The sequence below is a fragment of the Heptranchias perlo genome, chromosome 7 (assembly GCF_035084215.1).
Source record: "Heptranchias perlo isolate sHepPer1 chromosome 7, sHepPer1.hap1, whole genome shotgun sequence".
Lineage (NCBI taxonomy): Eukaryota > Metazoa > Chordata > Chondrichthyes > Hexanchiformes > Hexanchidae > Heptranchias > Heptranchias perlo.
Window position 1 is genome coordinate 73,783,245 of NC_090331.1, and position 15,937 is coordinate 73,799,181.

General features: G+C 41.1%; 1 protein-coding gene across 12 annotated transcripts in view; it reads left to right on the top strand.

Moving 5' to 3' along the window:
- Positions 1-15,937, top strand: part of LOC137323874 (microtubule-associated protein 2-like) — a 329,190-nt gene that overhangs the window by 234,980 nt on the left and 78,273 nt on the right. For 10 of the 12 annotated variants that reach the window (XR_010963461.1, XM_067987893.1, XM_067987900.1 and 7 more), the window contains one exon: positions 15,090-15,134. The exons of the other annotated variants lie outside the window; for them this stretch is intronic. Coding sequence is in view for 9 of the 10 variants with exons in the window: in XM_067987893.1 (XP_067843994.1) it covers positions 15,090-15,134 (45 nt within the window). In the remaining variant the exon portion in view is untranslated. The remainder of the gene's footprint in view (positions 1-15,089; positions 15,135-15,937) is intronic. 12 annotated transcript variants of the gene reach the window in all.

Below are 15,937 nucleotides of genomic sequence, written 5' to 3' on the forward strand. Positions count from 1 at the left end.
CATAAATTTTGCAAATGACATATTCAGGAATTCATTTTCCCTCACAGAATTTTCCCAACAATAAGTTTTGATTTTCAAGGTTATCCTTCTGTATAGCTTTTCAAACTTGACATCAAAGTCAATCTTTATTTAGCATCCTATTCTTTACAATGGTAGCTCACAGACGCACAAAATTTAAACGTGAAGCTTACTTTTGTCCGTGTAATGGAGCTGCTGTAGAAGTGATCTAAGATGATCAAAATTCTAGAAATTTCCCACAGGTTGTAGTTAACAGCACAAAGCAAAAATGTTTATCTCAAACAGCTGTTGTTCTGTACCAGACAAAATTGACATTCATAAATCAAATTAATTGAGAACCAATTTTTCCTTCCTTCAGAGGAGTTAATTGTGACATTTAATTTTGTATAGAAAGCGAGCCAAGGATGACTTTGTAGTAGCTTGCCGAAGATCCTCGAATAATTGGGCATGCAAACATTGGTTGCCAAAGAAATTCTCTTAGATTTATGAGAGTGCACAGTTCATTAGTATTAGTATTTCCGCAGCCATTTGTTACATATAATTTTATAGACTCAAGTTGAGTACAAAAAAATTAACCAGGTTCCTATAATAATCTAGCTTTAAAGAATGTAGAAAGACTTGCAGTGATGCAGACTAACATTATTGCATATTCTTCAATTAAGACAAAGGATAATATAAAATTTGGCATACACATCAATTGTCACAGATGCTAACTTATGTGACTATGTCCTTGTTTAAAGCATTCCAAAGTAAGAAGCCTTTGCAGTAATGTAATCACAATATTAAAACATTTAAAAGCTGGTTCAAATTAAGCTGTTTAGAACAATAATCTGCTTGCACCTATAACCATTCACTATATTAAAGTTCTAGTAAGGCCAACAGCTATGTTTAAAGTTTCACTTTCATGTAAAAGTGATCCAATCCACTTGTGTATTTCAAATGTTCTAAAAATGCAGCATTAACTTGTGAATGAAATGTCATTTTGCTGAAGTCATTGCCTTCCATTATGGGCACCATGTTACAGCTTTTCACAGGGGTGTGTAAAGTCATAGATATGGCCTTCTCTTGGACCCATTAACCCGGCACTTTCACCACCTTGTCAGTGGGGGAAAAAAATTGCTTCAGATAACAACTAATCAATGGAACATAGGAAAGTAACAAAGGAACAGGAGAAGGCCATTCAGCCCCTCAAGCCTGTTCTGCCATTCAGTTAGATCATGGCTGATCTGTACCTCAACTCCATCTACCTGCCTTGTTTCCGTAACCCTTAATACCCTTGCCTAACAAAAATCTATCAATCTCGGTTTTGAAATTTTCAATTGACCTAGCCTCAACAGCTTTTTGGTGGAGGGAGTTCCAGATTTCCACTACCCTTTGTGTGAAGAAGTGCTTTCTGACATTACTCCTGAATGGCCTAGTTCTAATTTTAAGGTTATGCCTCCTTGTTCTTTCCTCCCCCACCAGAGGAATCTGGTTTAAATGTTGCAATAAAATGAGGTGAAAAGTTTGCAAAAAACTCCTTTAGCCATCTTAACTAACCAATTCCCTACCCATTAACAACAGGTTGTCTCCAATTCCATGAGCTCTCATTCTTTGTTAACCGGTCCCGGCAGATTGGAAAACTGCTAATGTAACACCGTTATTTAAAAAGGGTAGTAGGCAGAAGGCTGGAAATTATAGGCCAGTTAGCTTAACATCTGTGGTGGGTAAAATTTTGGAGTCTATTATTAAGGAGACAGTAACGGAACATTTAGATAAGCATAATTTAATAGGACAAAGTCAGCATGGCTTTATGAAGGGGAAGTCATGTCTGACAAATTTGCTTGAGTTCTTCGAGGATATAACGTATAGGGTGGATAAAGGGGAACCAGTGGACATAGTGTATTTAGACTTCCAGAAGGCATTCGACAAGGTGCCACATAAAAGATTATTACTTAAGATAAAAAATCATGGGATTGGGGGTAATATTCTGGCATGGGTGGAGGATTGGTTATCGAACAGGAAGCAGAGAGTTGGGATAAATGGTTCATTTTCGGACTGGCAACCAGTAACCAGTGGTGTTCCACAGGGGTCGGTGCTGGGTCCCCAACTCTTTACAATCTATATTAACGATTTGGAGGAGGGGACCGAGTGCAACATATCAAAATTTGCAGATGATACAAAGATGGGAGGGAAAGTAGAGAGTGAGGAGGACATAAAAAACCTGCAAGGGGATATAGACAGGCTGGGTGAGTGGGCGGAGATTTGGCAGATGCAATATAATATTGGAAAATGTGAGGTTATGCACTTTGGCAGGAAAAATCAGAGAGCAAGTTATTTTCTTAATGGCGAGAGACTGGAAAGTACTGCAGTACAAAGGGATCTGGGGGTCCTAGTGCAAGATAATCAAAAAGTTGGTATGCAGGTGCAGCAGGTGATCAAGAAAGCCAACGGAATGTTGGCTTTTATTGCTAGGGGGATAGAATATAAAAACAAGGAGGTATTGCTGCAGTTATATAAGGTATTGGTGAGACCGCACCTGGAATACTGCATACAGTTTTGGTCTCCATACTTAAGAAAAGACATACTTGCTCTCGAGGCAGTACAAAGAAGGTTCACTCGGTTAATCCCGGGGATGAGGGGGCGGACATATGAGGAGAGGTTGAGTAGATTGGGACTCTACTCATTGGAGTTCAGAAGAATGAGAGGCGATCTTATTGAAACATATAAGATTGTGAAGGGTCTTGATCGGGTGGATGCAGTAAGGATGTTCCCAAAGATGGGTGAAACTAGAACTAGGGGGCATAATCTTAGAATAAGGGGCTGCTCTTTCAAAATTGAGATGAGGAGAAACTTCTTCACTCAGAGGGTGGTAGGTCTGTGGAATTTGCTGCCCCAGGAAGCTGTGGAAGCTACATCATTAGATAAATTTAAAACAGAAATAGACAGTTTCCTAGAAGTAAAGGGAATTAGGGGTTATGGGGAGCGGGCAGGAAATTGGACATGAAGCTGAGTTCGGATCGGTCAATGCCCTGTGGGTGGCGGAGAGGGCCCAGGGGCTGTGTGGCCGGGTCCTGCTCCGACTTCTTGTGTTCTTTAGATTTGTGGTTGGGATCAGATCAGCCATGATCTTATTGAATGGCGGAGCAGGCTCGAGGGGCTGATTGGCCTACTCCTGCTCCAATTTCTTATGTTCTTATGTTCTTATGTCTCTGATATGAAACCTTATCGAAAGCTTTCTGGAAGTCCATATAAATAACATCCATAGGCACTCCTTTATCTACCATATTTGTTACCTCCTCAAAAATTAAACTACATTTGTTAGACATGACTTACCCTTTACAAATCCATGCAGGCTCTCTCTGATCAGTTCATATTTGTCCAAGTACTCAGTCACTCTGTCCCTAATAACAGATTCTAGTAACTTCCCCACACAGACATTAAACTAATAGGCCTATAATTTCTTACTTTATCTCTCCTACCCTTCTTAAATAATGGAATGACATTGACAATTTTCCAATCCAAGGCGACAATTCCTGAATCAAGAGAGTTTTGGAAGATCATGATGAGAACATCGACAATTTCCTCATCTACTTCTTTTAATACCCTCGGGTGGAAACCATCAGGTCCTGGCGATTTGTCTATCTTTAGTCTCATTATTTTCTTCATTATCCTTTTTTTACTCATATTAAAGCTAATAAGTTCCTCCCTTTGATTTTATTTTTCCTCATATCTCTGGTACTTCATCCTCAACCTCGACTGTGAAGACTGATAGTAAGTAAGTATTGAGCAAGTCTGCCATTTCCTGATTTTCAATTATAACATCACCTGCGCCTGTCTTTAAAGGACCCAGGTTAAGCTTAGCCACCGTCTTTTTCTTCATATACTTGTAAAAACCTTTAGTGTCTTGATATCCCCCAAGTTTTTTCTCGTATTCCCTTATTGCAGCTCCTACTACTTAGGTTTCAGCACAGCAGGAGGCTATGATACTATTTGGCCCATCATGCTTGTGCCGGCTCTTTGAAAGAGCTATCCAATTAGTCTCACTCTCCTGCTCTTTCCCCATAGCCCTGTAATTTTTTTCCCATCAAGTATTTACCAATTCCCTTTTGAAAGTTATTATTGAATCTGATTCTACCACCGTTCCAGATCATAACAACTCTCTGCATAAAAAATCTTTTCCTCTTGTCGCCTCTGGTTCTTTTTCCAATTACCTTAAATCTGTGTCATTTGGTTATCGACCCTTCTGTCACTGGAAACAGTTCCTCCTTATTTACTCTATCAAAACCGTTCATGATTTTGAACACCCCTATCAAATCTCTTAACCTTCTCTGCTCTAAGGAGAAGAATCCCAGCTTCTCCAGTCTCTCCACGTAACTGAAGTTCCTCATCCCTGATACTATTCTCGTAAATCTCTTCTGCACCCTCTCCAAGGCTTGACATCCTTCCTAAAGTGTGGTGCCCAGAATTGAAAACAGTACTCCAGCTGAGGCCTAACCAGTGTTTTGTAAAGGTTTAGCATAACTTCCTTGCTTTTGTACTCGATGCCTCTATTAATAAAGCCCAGGATCCCATATGCTTTTTTAACAACCTTCTCAAATTGTCCTGCCACTTTCAAAGGTTTGTGTATAAATACACCCCCAGGGCTCTCTGTTCCTGTACCCCCTTTAAAATTGTACCATTTCGTTTAGATTGTCTCTCCTCATTCTTCCTACCAAAATGTATCACTTCACACTTCTCTGCATTAAATTTGATCTGCCATGTGTCTGCCCATTTCACCACTCTGTCTATAGAATCATAGAAGTTTACAACGTGGAAACAGGCCCTTCGGCCCAACATGTCCATGTCGCCCAGTTTATACCACTAAGCTAGTCCCAATTGCCTGCACTTGGCCCATATCCCTCTATACCCATCTTACCCATGTAACTGTCCAAATGCTTTTTAAAAGACAAAATTGTACCCGCCTCTACTACTGCCTCTGGCAGCTCGTTCCAAACACTCACCACCCTTTGAGTGAAAAACTTGCCCCTCTGGACCTTTTTGTATCTCTCCCCTCTCACCTTAAATCTATGCCCCCTCATTATAGACTCCCCTACCTTTGGGAAAAGATTTTGACTATCTACCTTATCTATGCCCCTCATTATTTTATAGACTTCTATAAGATCACCCCTAAACTTCCTACTCTTCAGGGAAAAAAGTCTCAGTCTATCCAACCTCTCCCTATAAGTCAAACCACCAAGTCCCAGTAGCATCCTAGTAAATCTTTTCTGCACTCTTTCTAGTTTAATAATATCCTTTCTATAATAGGGTGACCAGAACTGTACACAGTATTCCAAGTGTGGCTTTACTAATGTCTTGTACAACTTCAACAAGACATCCCAACTCCTGTATTCAATGTTCTGACCAATGAAACCAAGCATGCTGAATGCCTTCTTCACCACCCTATCCACCTGTGACTCCACTTTCAAGGAGCTATGAACCTGTACTCCTAGATCTCTTTGTTCTATAACTCTCCCCAACGCCCTACCATTAACGGAGTAGGTCTTGGCCCGATTCGATCTACCGAAATGCATAACCTCACATTTATCTAAAGTAAACTCCATCTGCCATTCATCGGCCCACTGGCCCAATTTATCAAGATCCCGTTGCAATCCTAGATAACCTTCTTCACTGTCCACAATGCCACCAATCTTGGTGTCATCTGCAAACTTACTAACCATGCCTCCTAAATTCTCATCCAAATGATTAATATAAATAACAAATAACAGCGGACCCAGCACCGATCCCTGAGGCACACCGCTGGTCACAGGCCTCCAGTTTGAAAAACAACCCTCCACAACCACCCTCTGTCTTCTGTCGTCAATCCAATTTTGTATTCAATTGGCTACCTCACCTTGGATCCCGTGAGATTTAACCTTATGTAACAACCTACCATGCGGTACCTTGTCAAAGGCTTTGCTAAAGTCCATGTAGACCACGTCTAGTGCACAGCCCTCATCTATCTTCTTGGTTACCCCTTCAAAAAACTCAATCAAATTCGTGAGACATGATTTTCCTCTCACAAAACCATGCTGACTGTTCCTAATCAGTCCCTGCCTCTCCAAATGCCTGTAGATCCTGTCTCTCAGAATACCCTCTAACAACTTACCCACTACAGATGTCAGGCTCACCGGTCTGTAGTTCCCAGGCTTTTCCCTGCCGCCCTTCTTAAACAAAGGCACAACATTTGCTACCCTCCAATCTTCAGGCACCTCACCTGTAGCTGTCGATGATTCAAATATCTCTGCTAGGGGACCCGCAATTTCCTCCCTAACCTCCCATAACATCCTGGGATACATTTCATCAGGTCCCGGAGATTTATCTACCTTGATGCGCGTTAAGACTTCCAGCACCTCCCTCTCTGTAATATGTACACTCCTCAAGACATCACTATTTATTTCCCCAAGTTCTCTAACATCCATGCCTTTCTCAACTGTAAATACCGATGTGAAATATTCATTTAGGATTTCACCCATCTCTTGTGGTTCCGCATATAGATGACCTTGTTGATCCTTAAGAGGCCCTACTCTCTCCCTAGTTACCCTTTTGCCCTTTATGTATTTGTAGAAGCTCTTTGGATTCTCCTTTGCCTTATCTGCCAAAGCAATCTCATGTCCCCTTTTTGCCCTCCTGATTTCTCTCTTAACTCTACTCCGGCAATCTCTATACTCTTCAAGGGATCCACTTGATCCCAGCTGTCTATGCATGTCATATCCTCCTGAAGTCTGTTACTATCCTCCACATTGTTTACTACAATCCTGAGTTTTGTACCATATGCAAGCTTTCAAATTATACCCTGTATACCCAAGTCCAGGTCATTAATATATATCAAAAAGAGCAATGGTCCTAATACCAACCCTTGAGGAACACCACTGTATACTTCCCTTCAGTCCGAAAAACAACTGTTCACCACTGCTTTCTGCTTTCTGCCCCTTAGCCAATTTTGAATTCATGCTGCCACTGTCCCTTTAATCCCAAGGGCTTTAATTTTGCTTAGAAGTCTATTATGTGGTACTTTATCAAATGCCTTTTGAAAGTCCACATACACAACATCAACCGCACTACCCTCATCGATCCTCCCCGTTACTTCATCAAAGAACTCAATCAATTTTTCTTTAGGAAATCCTTGCTGACTTTCATTTATTAGTCCATACTTTTCCAAGTGCCAATTAATTTTATCCTGGATTATTGTCTCTAAATGTTTCCCCATCACCGACGTTAGGCTGACTGGCCTATAATTGCTGGTTTTATTCCTCTCCCCTTTTTTGAACAGGGGTGTAACATTTGCAATCCTCCAGTCCTCTGGCACTGCCCCCATATCTAAGCAGGATTGGAAGATTGTGGCCAGAGCCTCCACAATTTCTACCCTTCCCTCAGTAACCTAGGATGTATCCCATCTGGACCGGGTGACTTTTCTACTTTGAGTACTGCCAATCTTTTAAGTACCTCCTCATTATCTATTTTTATCCTATCCAATGTTGCTTCTACCTCCTCCTTTACTGCTACATTGGCAGTATCCTCTTTAGTGAAGACAAATGCAAGGTATTCATTTAGTACCTCAGCTGTGCCCTCTGCCTCCAAAAGAAGATCGTTTTTGTCCTCAATCGCCCCTCCCCCTTCCTTTGACTACCCTTTTACTATTAATATATTTACAAAAGACTTTTGGGTTCCCTTTTATGTTAGCTGCTAATCTATTCAAAAACTCTCTCTTTGCCCCTCTTAATCCTTTTTTAATCTCCTCTGTACTTTGTATTCCTTTTAGGGGCTATTAGATGAATGAATTAACAAACTGTGACAAATCAGAAGGATCATCCTTGGATACGGGGGGTGGTGCCAGAGGGTTGGACAATTGCAAATGTTACACCGTTATTCAAAAAAGGGTGCAAGGACAAACCCAGCAACTACAGGCCAATCAATTTAACCTCAGTGGTGTGGAAACTTTTAGAAACGATAATCCGGGTCAAAATTAACCATCACTTGGACAAGTGTGGATTAATTAAGGAAAGCCAGCATGGATTTGTTAAAGGCAAATCATGTTCAACTAACTTGATTGAGTTTTTTGATGAGGTAACAGAGAGGGCCAATAAGGGCAATGCAGTTGATCTGGTGTATATGGACTTCCAAAAGGTGTTTGATAAAGTGCCACGTAATAGGCTTGTCATCAAGTTGAAGCCCATAGAATAAAAGGGGCAGTGGCAGCATAGATACAAAATTGGCTAAATGACAGGAAATAGAGAGTAATGGTGAATGGTTGTTTTTCAGACTGGAGGGAGGTGTACAGTGGTGTTCCCCAGGTGTCAGTACTAGAACCACTGCTTTTTTTGATATATATTAATGACTTGGACTTGGGCGTACAGGGCACAATTTCAAAATTTGCAGATGAAACAAAACTTGGAAGTGTAGTGAACAGTGAGGAGGATAGTGATAGACCTCAAGAGGACATAGACAGGCTGGTGGAATAGGCTGACATGTGGCATATGAAATTTAACTTAGAAAAGTGCAAAGTGATACATTTTGGTAGAAAGAATGAGGAGAGGCAATATAAACTAAATGGTACAATTCTGAAAGGGGTTTAGGAACAGAGAGATCTGGGGATTTATGTGCACAAATCTTAGAAGTTGGCAGGGCAGGTTGAGGAAGCGTTTTAAAAAAGCATACAGGACCCTGGGCTTTATAAATAGAGGCATAAAGTACAAAAGCAAGGAAGTCATGATGAACCATTATGAAACACTAGTTTGACCACAACTGGAGTATTGTGTCCAATTCTGGGCACCGCACTTTAGGAAGGTTGTGACGGTCTTAGAGAAGGTGCAGAAGAGGTTTACTAGAATGGTTCCTGGGATGAAGGACTTCAGTTACATGGATAGACTGGAGAAGCTGGGGTTGTTCTCAGAGCAGAGAAGGTTGAGAGCAGATTTGATAGAGATATTCAAAATCATGAAGGTTCTAGACAGAGTAAATACAGAGAAACTGTTCCCATTGGCGGAAGGGTTAAGAACCAGAGGACATAGATTTAAGGTGATTGGCAAGAGGACCAAAGGTGACATGAGGGAAAACTTTTTTGCACAGCGAGTGGTTATGATCTGGAATGCACTGCCTGAGGGGGTGGTGGAGGCAGATTCAATCGTGGCTTTCAAAAGAGAATTGGATAAGTACTTGAAGGCAAAAAATTTGCAGGGCTATGGGGAAAGAGTGGGGGAGTGGGACTAGCTGGATTGCTCTTGCAGAGAGCTGGCACGGACTCGACAGGCCGAATGGCCTCCTTCCATGCTGTCACCATTCTATGATTCTTTGCTGTAATTTAAATCTCTCCCAGTCTGCGGGACCTCTACTGTTCCTTGCCTTTGTATAAGCCCTTTCTTTTAGTTTTATACTATCTCTCACTTCTCTTGATGACCAAGCACAGTTTTGTGAATAATGTTCAATGAAATGAAGTACAACAAATTCTGGTGCAAAAGTCACATCTTTTGTGTATCTTTTTATTTCTAAACTAGCAGATTTCCTGCACTATTGATCACGGTGAGTTGGATGGAGGGTGGGGTGCGGGAGTGGAGGAGAGATGCACTTCTCCACCGAGAGGATTTGTAAAGAAATTTGGTCAGAGGCTAAAGCACCACAGCCACCTAAATAATTAATTTGTCCATGTCATATGAGTAAGAAGCCATTTAGGATTTCAAAAACAGACATTGTTCCATCAATTTAGGGTGTGGGTTTGGCATTACTGGATGGGTGTGCTGGGATTTAGTAGCACTACAGTAGGTGCTGGAGTTTAGCAGCATGGGGCCTCCTTTGGTTTGGCAGCACTATGGACAGGTGAACTTGGGTGAAATGTAGGATTTAACTCACTGATGGATTCCCAGGTTCTGTCAGCATTGGGGAGAAGGTCCAGGTCTGGCATCAGTTGTTTGTAAGAGATCTTTGCAGTCATGGAATCGTGTTTTTAAATTTGTTCCTGGTAACTAAATTCTGTTTTCCTTTGTTAAATAAGTAGCTACATAAATAAATAAATGTAAAGATTCCGTTCTATATCTATGCTTCTGCCTGTCTGGACCAGTAAATAAACACATGCATATTTTAGTAAAATTTGATTTTTTTCACTGTCTCGCTCACTCTTTCGCTCTCATTCATGCATTCTATTTTAAAAATAAAATCATTAAATTTGCCTGAATAAACCTTTTGACATGTGTCCCCTAGTTTTTCCTTCAAATAATTTGGAAAAACAATCAAACACACACATACCGGTAGAGGTGGAAGAGAAACATTATTTTGGTAGAGCTGACAAAACCCTACTGATGCATCCTGGAAAATTGGGTTTGCTGCTTATGTTCAGACTTTGGGATCTCCCTTCAGTTAATCGATTGATAGTTCTGGGCAAAAGTATCAAGTCCAAAGCCAGGCTTTGGAGTGAGGGTGAGGCTTCAAGTAAAAACATTAATGAATATATTCAAATACACAAAAAGTCATTTTTTTAGTTCATTTAATGTTATTATTGAAAAATATGTAGTTTTTTGTCATATGGTACAAGCTTTACTTTAGAAATTTGTGATTTCAGTTACTAAGAATTTTTCTTTTCAAGAAGTTATTTTATTGGTTTATTTTTTGGTGGGTTTTCCTGACTTAAGTTCAGGATCAATTGTTTTCATAAATCTGTGATGGTTTGTCATTAATCGTTTTCCAGCCCCATTCTTTACCTTTGATTTGTATGTTTTTTTACCTTTTTAATCCTGAATTGCTCCTGTTTTATTTTTGGCCAAAATTTGAAGGGAAAATGTTACAGAAAGTAAGTGTTACACTTCTAGGAAGTGCATGCTAAACTCAATACTTTTAATATATTAATAGGCGGGAGAAGATCTCATCTGGCTTGGCTTGCAGTAAATTATATGATAGGCTGTTTTATAAGGACAGAAGTGTTATATTATGCAATGCACATGTATTATTCTGCTAGAAAGGTGAAGCTGTGTCTCTAAGTACATAAAGTCCAACTGTTAACTAAACAGACCTTCAGGCCTTTCAGAGTTTAATTGTTTTGGTAGGGAACTTCGCAAATTGGAATATTCTTGTCAGTTTCTGGCTCCAGTTCAGAAGCACACGATATTATATTTGTATATGTGACAAAATTTAATGTCTGCAAGTACAGACACATTGGTTTTAATATATTGAGATATATATATATATATATATAGTGTGTGTGTATATATATTTATATATATATATATACACACACACTAATACAAACTTACAGAATTTAATGGAAAAATTAGGTGAGTAACGGCTGCACAGGATTTCACAAGACCCTGTGACACTCTGTGGATTTAGCATTGGAAAAGCCTGGATTAAGTCTGCATGCAGCTGCAAGCTCTAGTTACCAGTGGCGTCGTGGAGCTCTCACTCTGCCATGTTCGGTTTATCGTATGTGATGTAAGCATCCAGGTAAGTGGACCTCTCCTTGGTTGAGTATTGGTAGTATTACTCGTGTCTGAGTAGCTGGCTGAGCATTGCATTATACAGATACTAGTCTCTGATTAATATTTATTGATTAACAGCAACTAAAGAGCAGAGGCCTTGCAGACTGGCATGAGTTTGTAGTTCACAAATACATCCATGAATTTTGGAAATGATTAGACATCTAGATCAATGGCACATGTATATTTCTGCTCATATTTCATAAATTCTACTCAATGTCTCCAAAAGACGACTTTTGTACATATATTAGAGTCACCAGTAAATCTGATTTATTGTTGTGAGCACTCTTAATGCAGGTTTTCTATCAGTTGAATTTTTTTCAATTCCATTTCTTTTTGTTATGTTTATAAAGCCTTCTTTGGACCAACCTTTAGTAAACAAATCCTATGTCTTATCTTTGGATGAAACTCTCAAAAGATTATGGGTTTACTCTTCAATGCGGTGGCTAATGGCCACTGTCATTCCTTCATTTCCTATACATTCTTTGTATTTATAGATAATGGTATCACAGGACTTATCCAATTAAGATAATGTTGACAAAAATACAAAGGCAGTTATTAAGAAAACTGACCTGTCTAAGCCACTAACAACTTCTGTTTTATTTGAATTGAACTTCCTGCTCCTCATTAGTATCACTATTTATTGTCTTAAATTCTGGAACTTCTTTAATAAAGTTATTGGCAGTTTTAAGGAACTTTTCCTGTTGTATATTGGATCAATGTATAAAGGCCTTGACAGTGTGCCTTTGTAGGAGATTAATTGAGATTTTACTCTCTGAGGCCTGGAAGCAAAAGACCTTTTATTTTCTTAGTTACCTTTGATGGGATTTCTAGGTAGAGTAATGGAGGTGAAAGCCTTGGTGTAATTTAAGAAATGACAATGGGATGGTGGAAGCATAGGGTCTTTGTGGATGGAAGAATGCAGATGGGCCAATTGGCCTTCGTCATCTACGTTGATCTTTCTTTATCTTGTCTGAATATAAATAGAACATCTTTCTTCCATTTGTGGCATTTTGTTTATGACTGCTGAACCACATCGACCTGTGGGTTATTATCAGGAATCACTACATTGCCATAACATTTCTGTTCCTGTTGAGTGCGTGCAGACTGGAACTCTGCATGAGTCAGTTAATCAACATATGGCAACTTTAACATGGGGACAAGCAGAATGGTCGCTGGAGGTTATGATCTTGGAGTGTAGTGTGCCCGGAATTGAGGAAGGATTAATACTGGGATGGAGGGATAGAAGCTGGCATAAATTCACACTGGGAAATATCAAAGGAACTAGCCTAGCAATGGGTACGTACTGGTGGTAGTCCATGGGATTCCTGGTGAATTTACTGAAGGGAGCACTAACATACATACATTATATATGTTAGATACTTGGTATAATGAGGTAAACTGGAATATTGCTCGCCTGTCTTTGTTTATGATACTAGCAGATCTTCCATGGCATTGCTTACAGTGAGTCAGAGGATATGCTAAAGTGTAAAGATTAGCTGGTCCTCCTGATTTGACTTACAACCCAGTGCAGGTATGTGTTGTAACCTTTGGATCCAAATGTGCTACTAATATTCTTGCCCCTTAGTTTGGGGGAGCAGAAAATAATAACCATAATAACCAGAATATGATTGTGCTCAGTTTGGGTTCCGCCAGGACCACTCGGCTCCAGACCTCATTACAGCCTTGGTCCAAACATGGACAAAAGAGCTGAATTCCAGAGATGAGGTGAGAGTGACTGCCCTTGACATCAAGGCAGCATTTGACCGAGTGTGGCACCAAGGAGCCCTAGTAAAATTGAAGTCAATGGGAATCAGGGGGAAAACTCTCCAGTGGCTGGAGTCATACCTAGCACAAAGGAAGATGGTAGTGGTTGTTGGAGGCCAATCATATCAGCCCCAGGACATTGCTGCAGGAGTTCCTCAGGGCAGTGTCCTAGGCCCAACCATCTTCAGCTGCTTCATCAATGACCTTCCCTCCATCATAAGGTCAGAAATAGGGATGTTCGCTGATGATTGCACAGTGTTCAGTTCCATTCGCAACCCCTCAGATAATGAAGCAGTCCGAGCCCGCATGCAGCAAGACCTGGACAACATCCAGGCTTGGGCTGATAAGTGGCAAGTAACATTCGCGCCAGATAAATGCCAGGCAATGACCATCTCCAACAAGAGAGAGTCTAACCACCTCCCCTTGACATTCAACGGCATTACCATCGCCGAATCCCCCACCATCAACATCCTGGGGGTCACCATTGACCAGAAACTTAACTGGACCAGCCATATAAATACTGTGGCTACGAGAGCAGGTCAGAGGCTGGGTATTCTGCGGCGAGTGACTCACCTCCTGACTCCCCAAAGCCTTTCCACCATCTACAAGGCACAAGTCAGGAGTGTGATGGAATACTCTCCACTTGCTTGGATGAGTGCAGCTCCAACAACACTCAAGAAGCTCGACACCATCCAAGATAAAGCAGCCCGCTTGATTGGCACTCCATCCACCACCCTAAACATTCACTCCCTTCACCACCGGCGCACTGTGGCTGCAGTGTGTACCATCTATGAGATGCACTGCAGCAACTCACCAAGGCTTCTTCGACAGCACCTCCCAAACCCGCGACCTCTACCACCTAGAAGAACAAGAGCAGCAGGCACATGGGAACAACACCACCTGCACGTTCCCCTCCAAGTCACACACCATCCCGACTTGGAAATATATCGCCGTTCCTTCATTGTCGCTGGGTCAAAATCCTGGAACTCCCTTCCTAACAGCACTGTGGGAGAACCGTCACCACACGGACTGCAGCGGTTCAAGGCGGCGGCCCACCTTCTCGAGGGCAATTAGGGATGGGCAATAAATGCTGGTCTCGCCAGCGACGCCCACATCCCGTGAACGAATAAAAAAAAAACAGGTGCCTCTCGCACCAAGTCCCATTCACCCATCACCCCTGTGCTCGCAGACCTGCATTGACTCCCGGTCCGGTAGCACCTTGATTTTAAAATTCTCATCCTTGTTTTCAAATCCTTCCATGGCCTCGTCCCTTGCTATCGCTGTAACCTCCTCTGGCCCTACAACCCTTCGAGATCTCTGCGCTCCTCCAATTCTGGCTTCTTGCGCATCCCTGATTTTAATCACTCCATGATTGGTGGCCTTGCCTTCAGCTGCCTAGGCCCTAAACTCTGGAATTCTCACCCTAAACCTCTTGACCTCCTCCCCCCTCTCTCCTCCTTAAGATGCTCCTTAAAACATACCTCTTTGACCAAGCTTTTGGTCACCTGTCCTAATATCTCCTTATGTGGCTTGGTGTCAAATTTTGTTTGATAACGTTCCTGCGAACATTTCACTACTTTAAAGGCGCTATATAAATGCAAGTTGTTGTTTGTTTAATGCAACTATGTTGTACGATATACTTCAGAGCTCTGTGTATTTTTGCCGGGCAGATTGCTTGCCTTTCACCTTACCAAAAGAGAAGTTGTTAAAACCAGTATTGCATGTGTAGCATTTAGTTTTATTCTCAAGGTGATGTCTATGTGCCTTAAACTCAACCTTTTTTCTTTTATCCCTTTGTTTCCTTTTCCAATTCTTTCCTTGCAGCATCTGGAAGAAGTACTGACATTAAACCAGTTCCTGCACCAGAAGGTACAATATCTGGCTTGCATTATGTCCATTATCAAAAGCATTGATACATTGCTCAAGTTTTTAAAAAAACATTCAGATTCACATTGTTTCATGCTACATCCACAAATCATTTTCTAATGTATTGCTGTTGCCTTCAGAACAGGCTGATTTTTTTTTTGTATGCCAAAAAAGTATGTAATTGTCTCTGATGCATATTAAGAACACCAATGTGGTGAGCAGAGTTTTGCATGAAAGGACTTTATGAAGGATAAATCTCAGGAATCTAGCAAGGAGGAAGTTGGAGAAATCAAGTCTGGAGGTTATAAAAGTGAAGATAAGAGTCTTTACAGCAGTGAAGGTGAGGTAAAGATGGAGGCAGGCGATATTGCAGAGGCAGCAGTAGAGATCTTTGCAATGGATAGGATATGATATATGAGTTATGATTCTGAACTCAGGGTTAATTAGGGACACTGAGGTTGTGAACTATCTAGTCCAGCTTCAACGAACAGCCAGAATGGAATCCACGTTTGGCTGGAGCCAAGTTGGATGGTATCGGTCTTGGTGTTCAATTGAAAGACATTCTGGCTTATCAATGACTTACTGTTGGACATGCAATCATCACGTTACAGAGGTAGTAATCAAGTCAAATGTGGTGGAGGAGAAGTGATGTTGGGTGTTGTCAGCAGACACGTGGATAATGTCTCCAAGGAACAACATGTAATTGAGAAAAAGGGGGGTGGGAACTGGATGGTACAGTGAGTGAGACACTAACCTTTCATCTCAAAGTCCAGGCATTATTTTTTTATTTGCTGGTTTATCCTGTT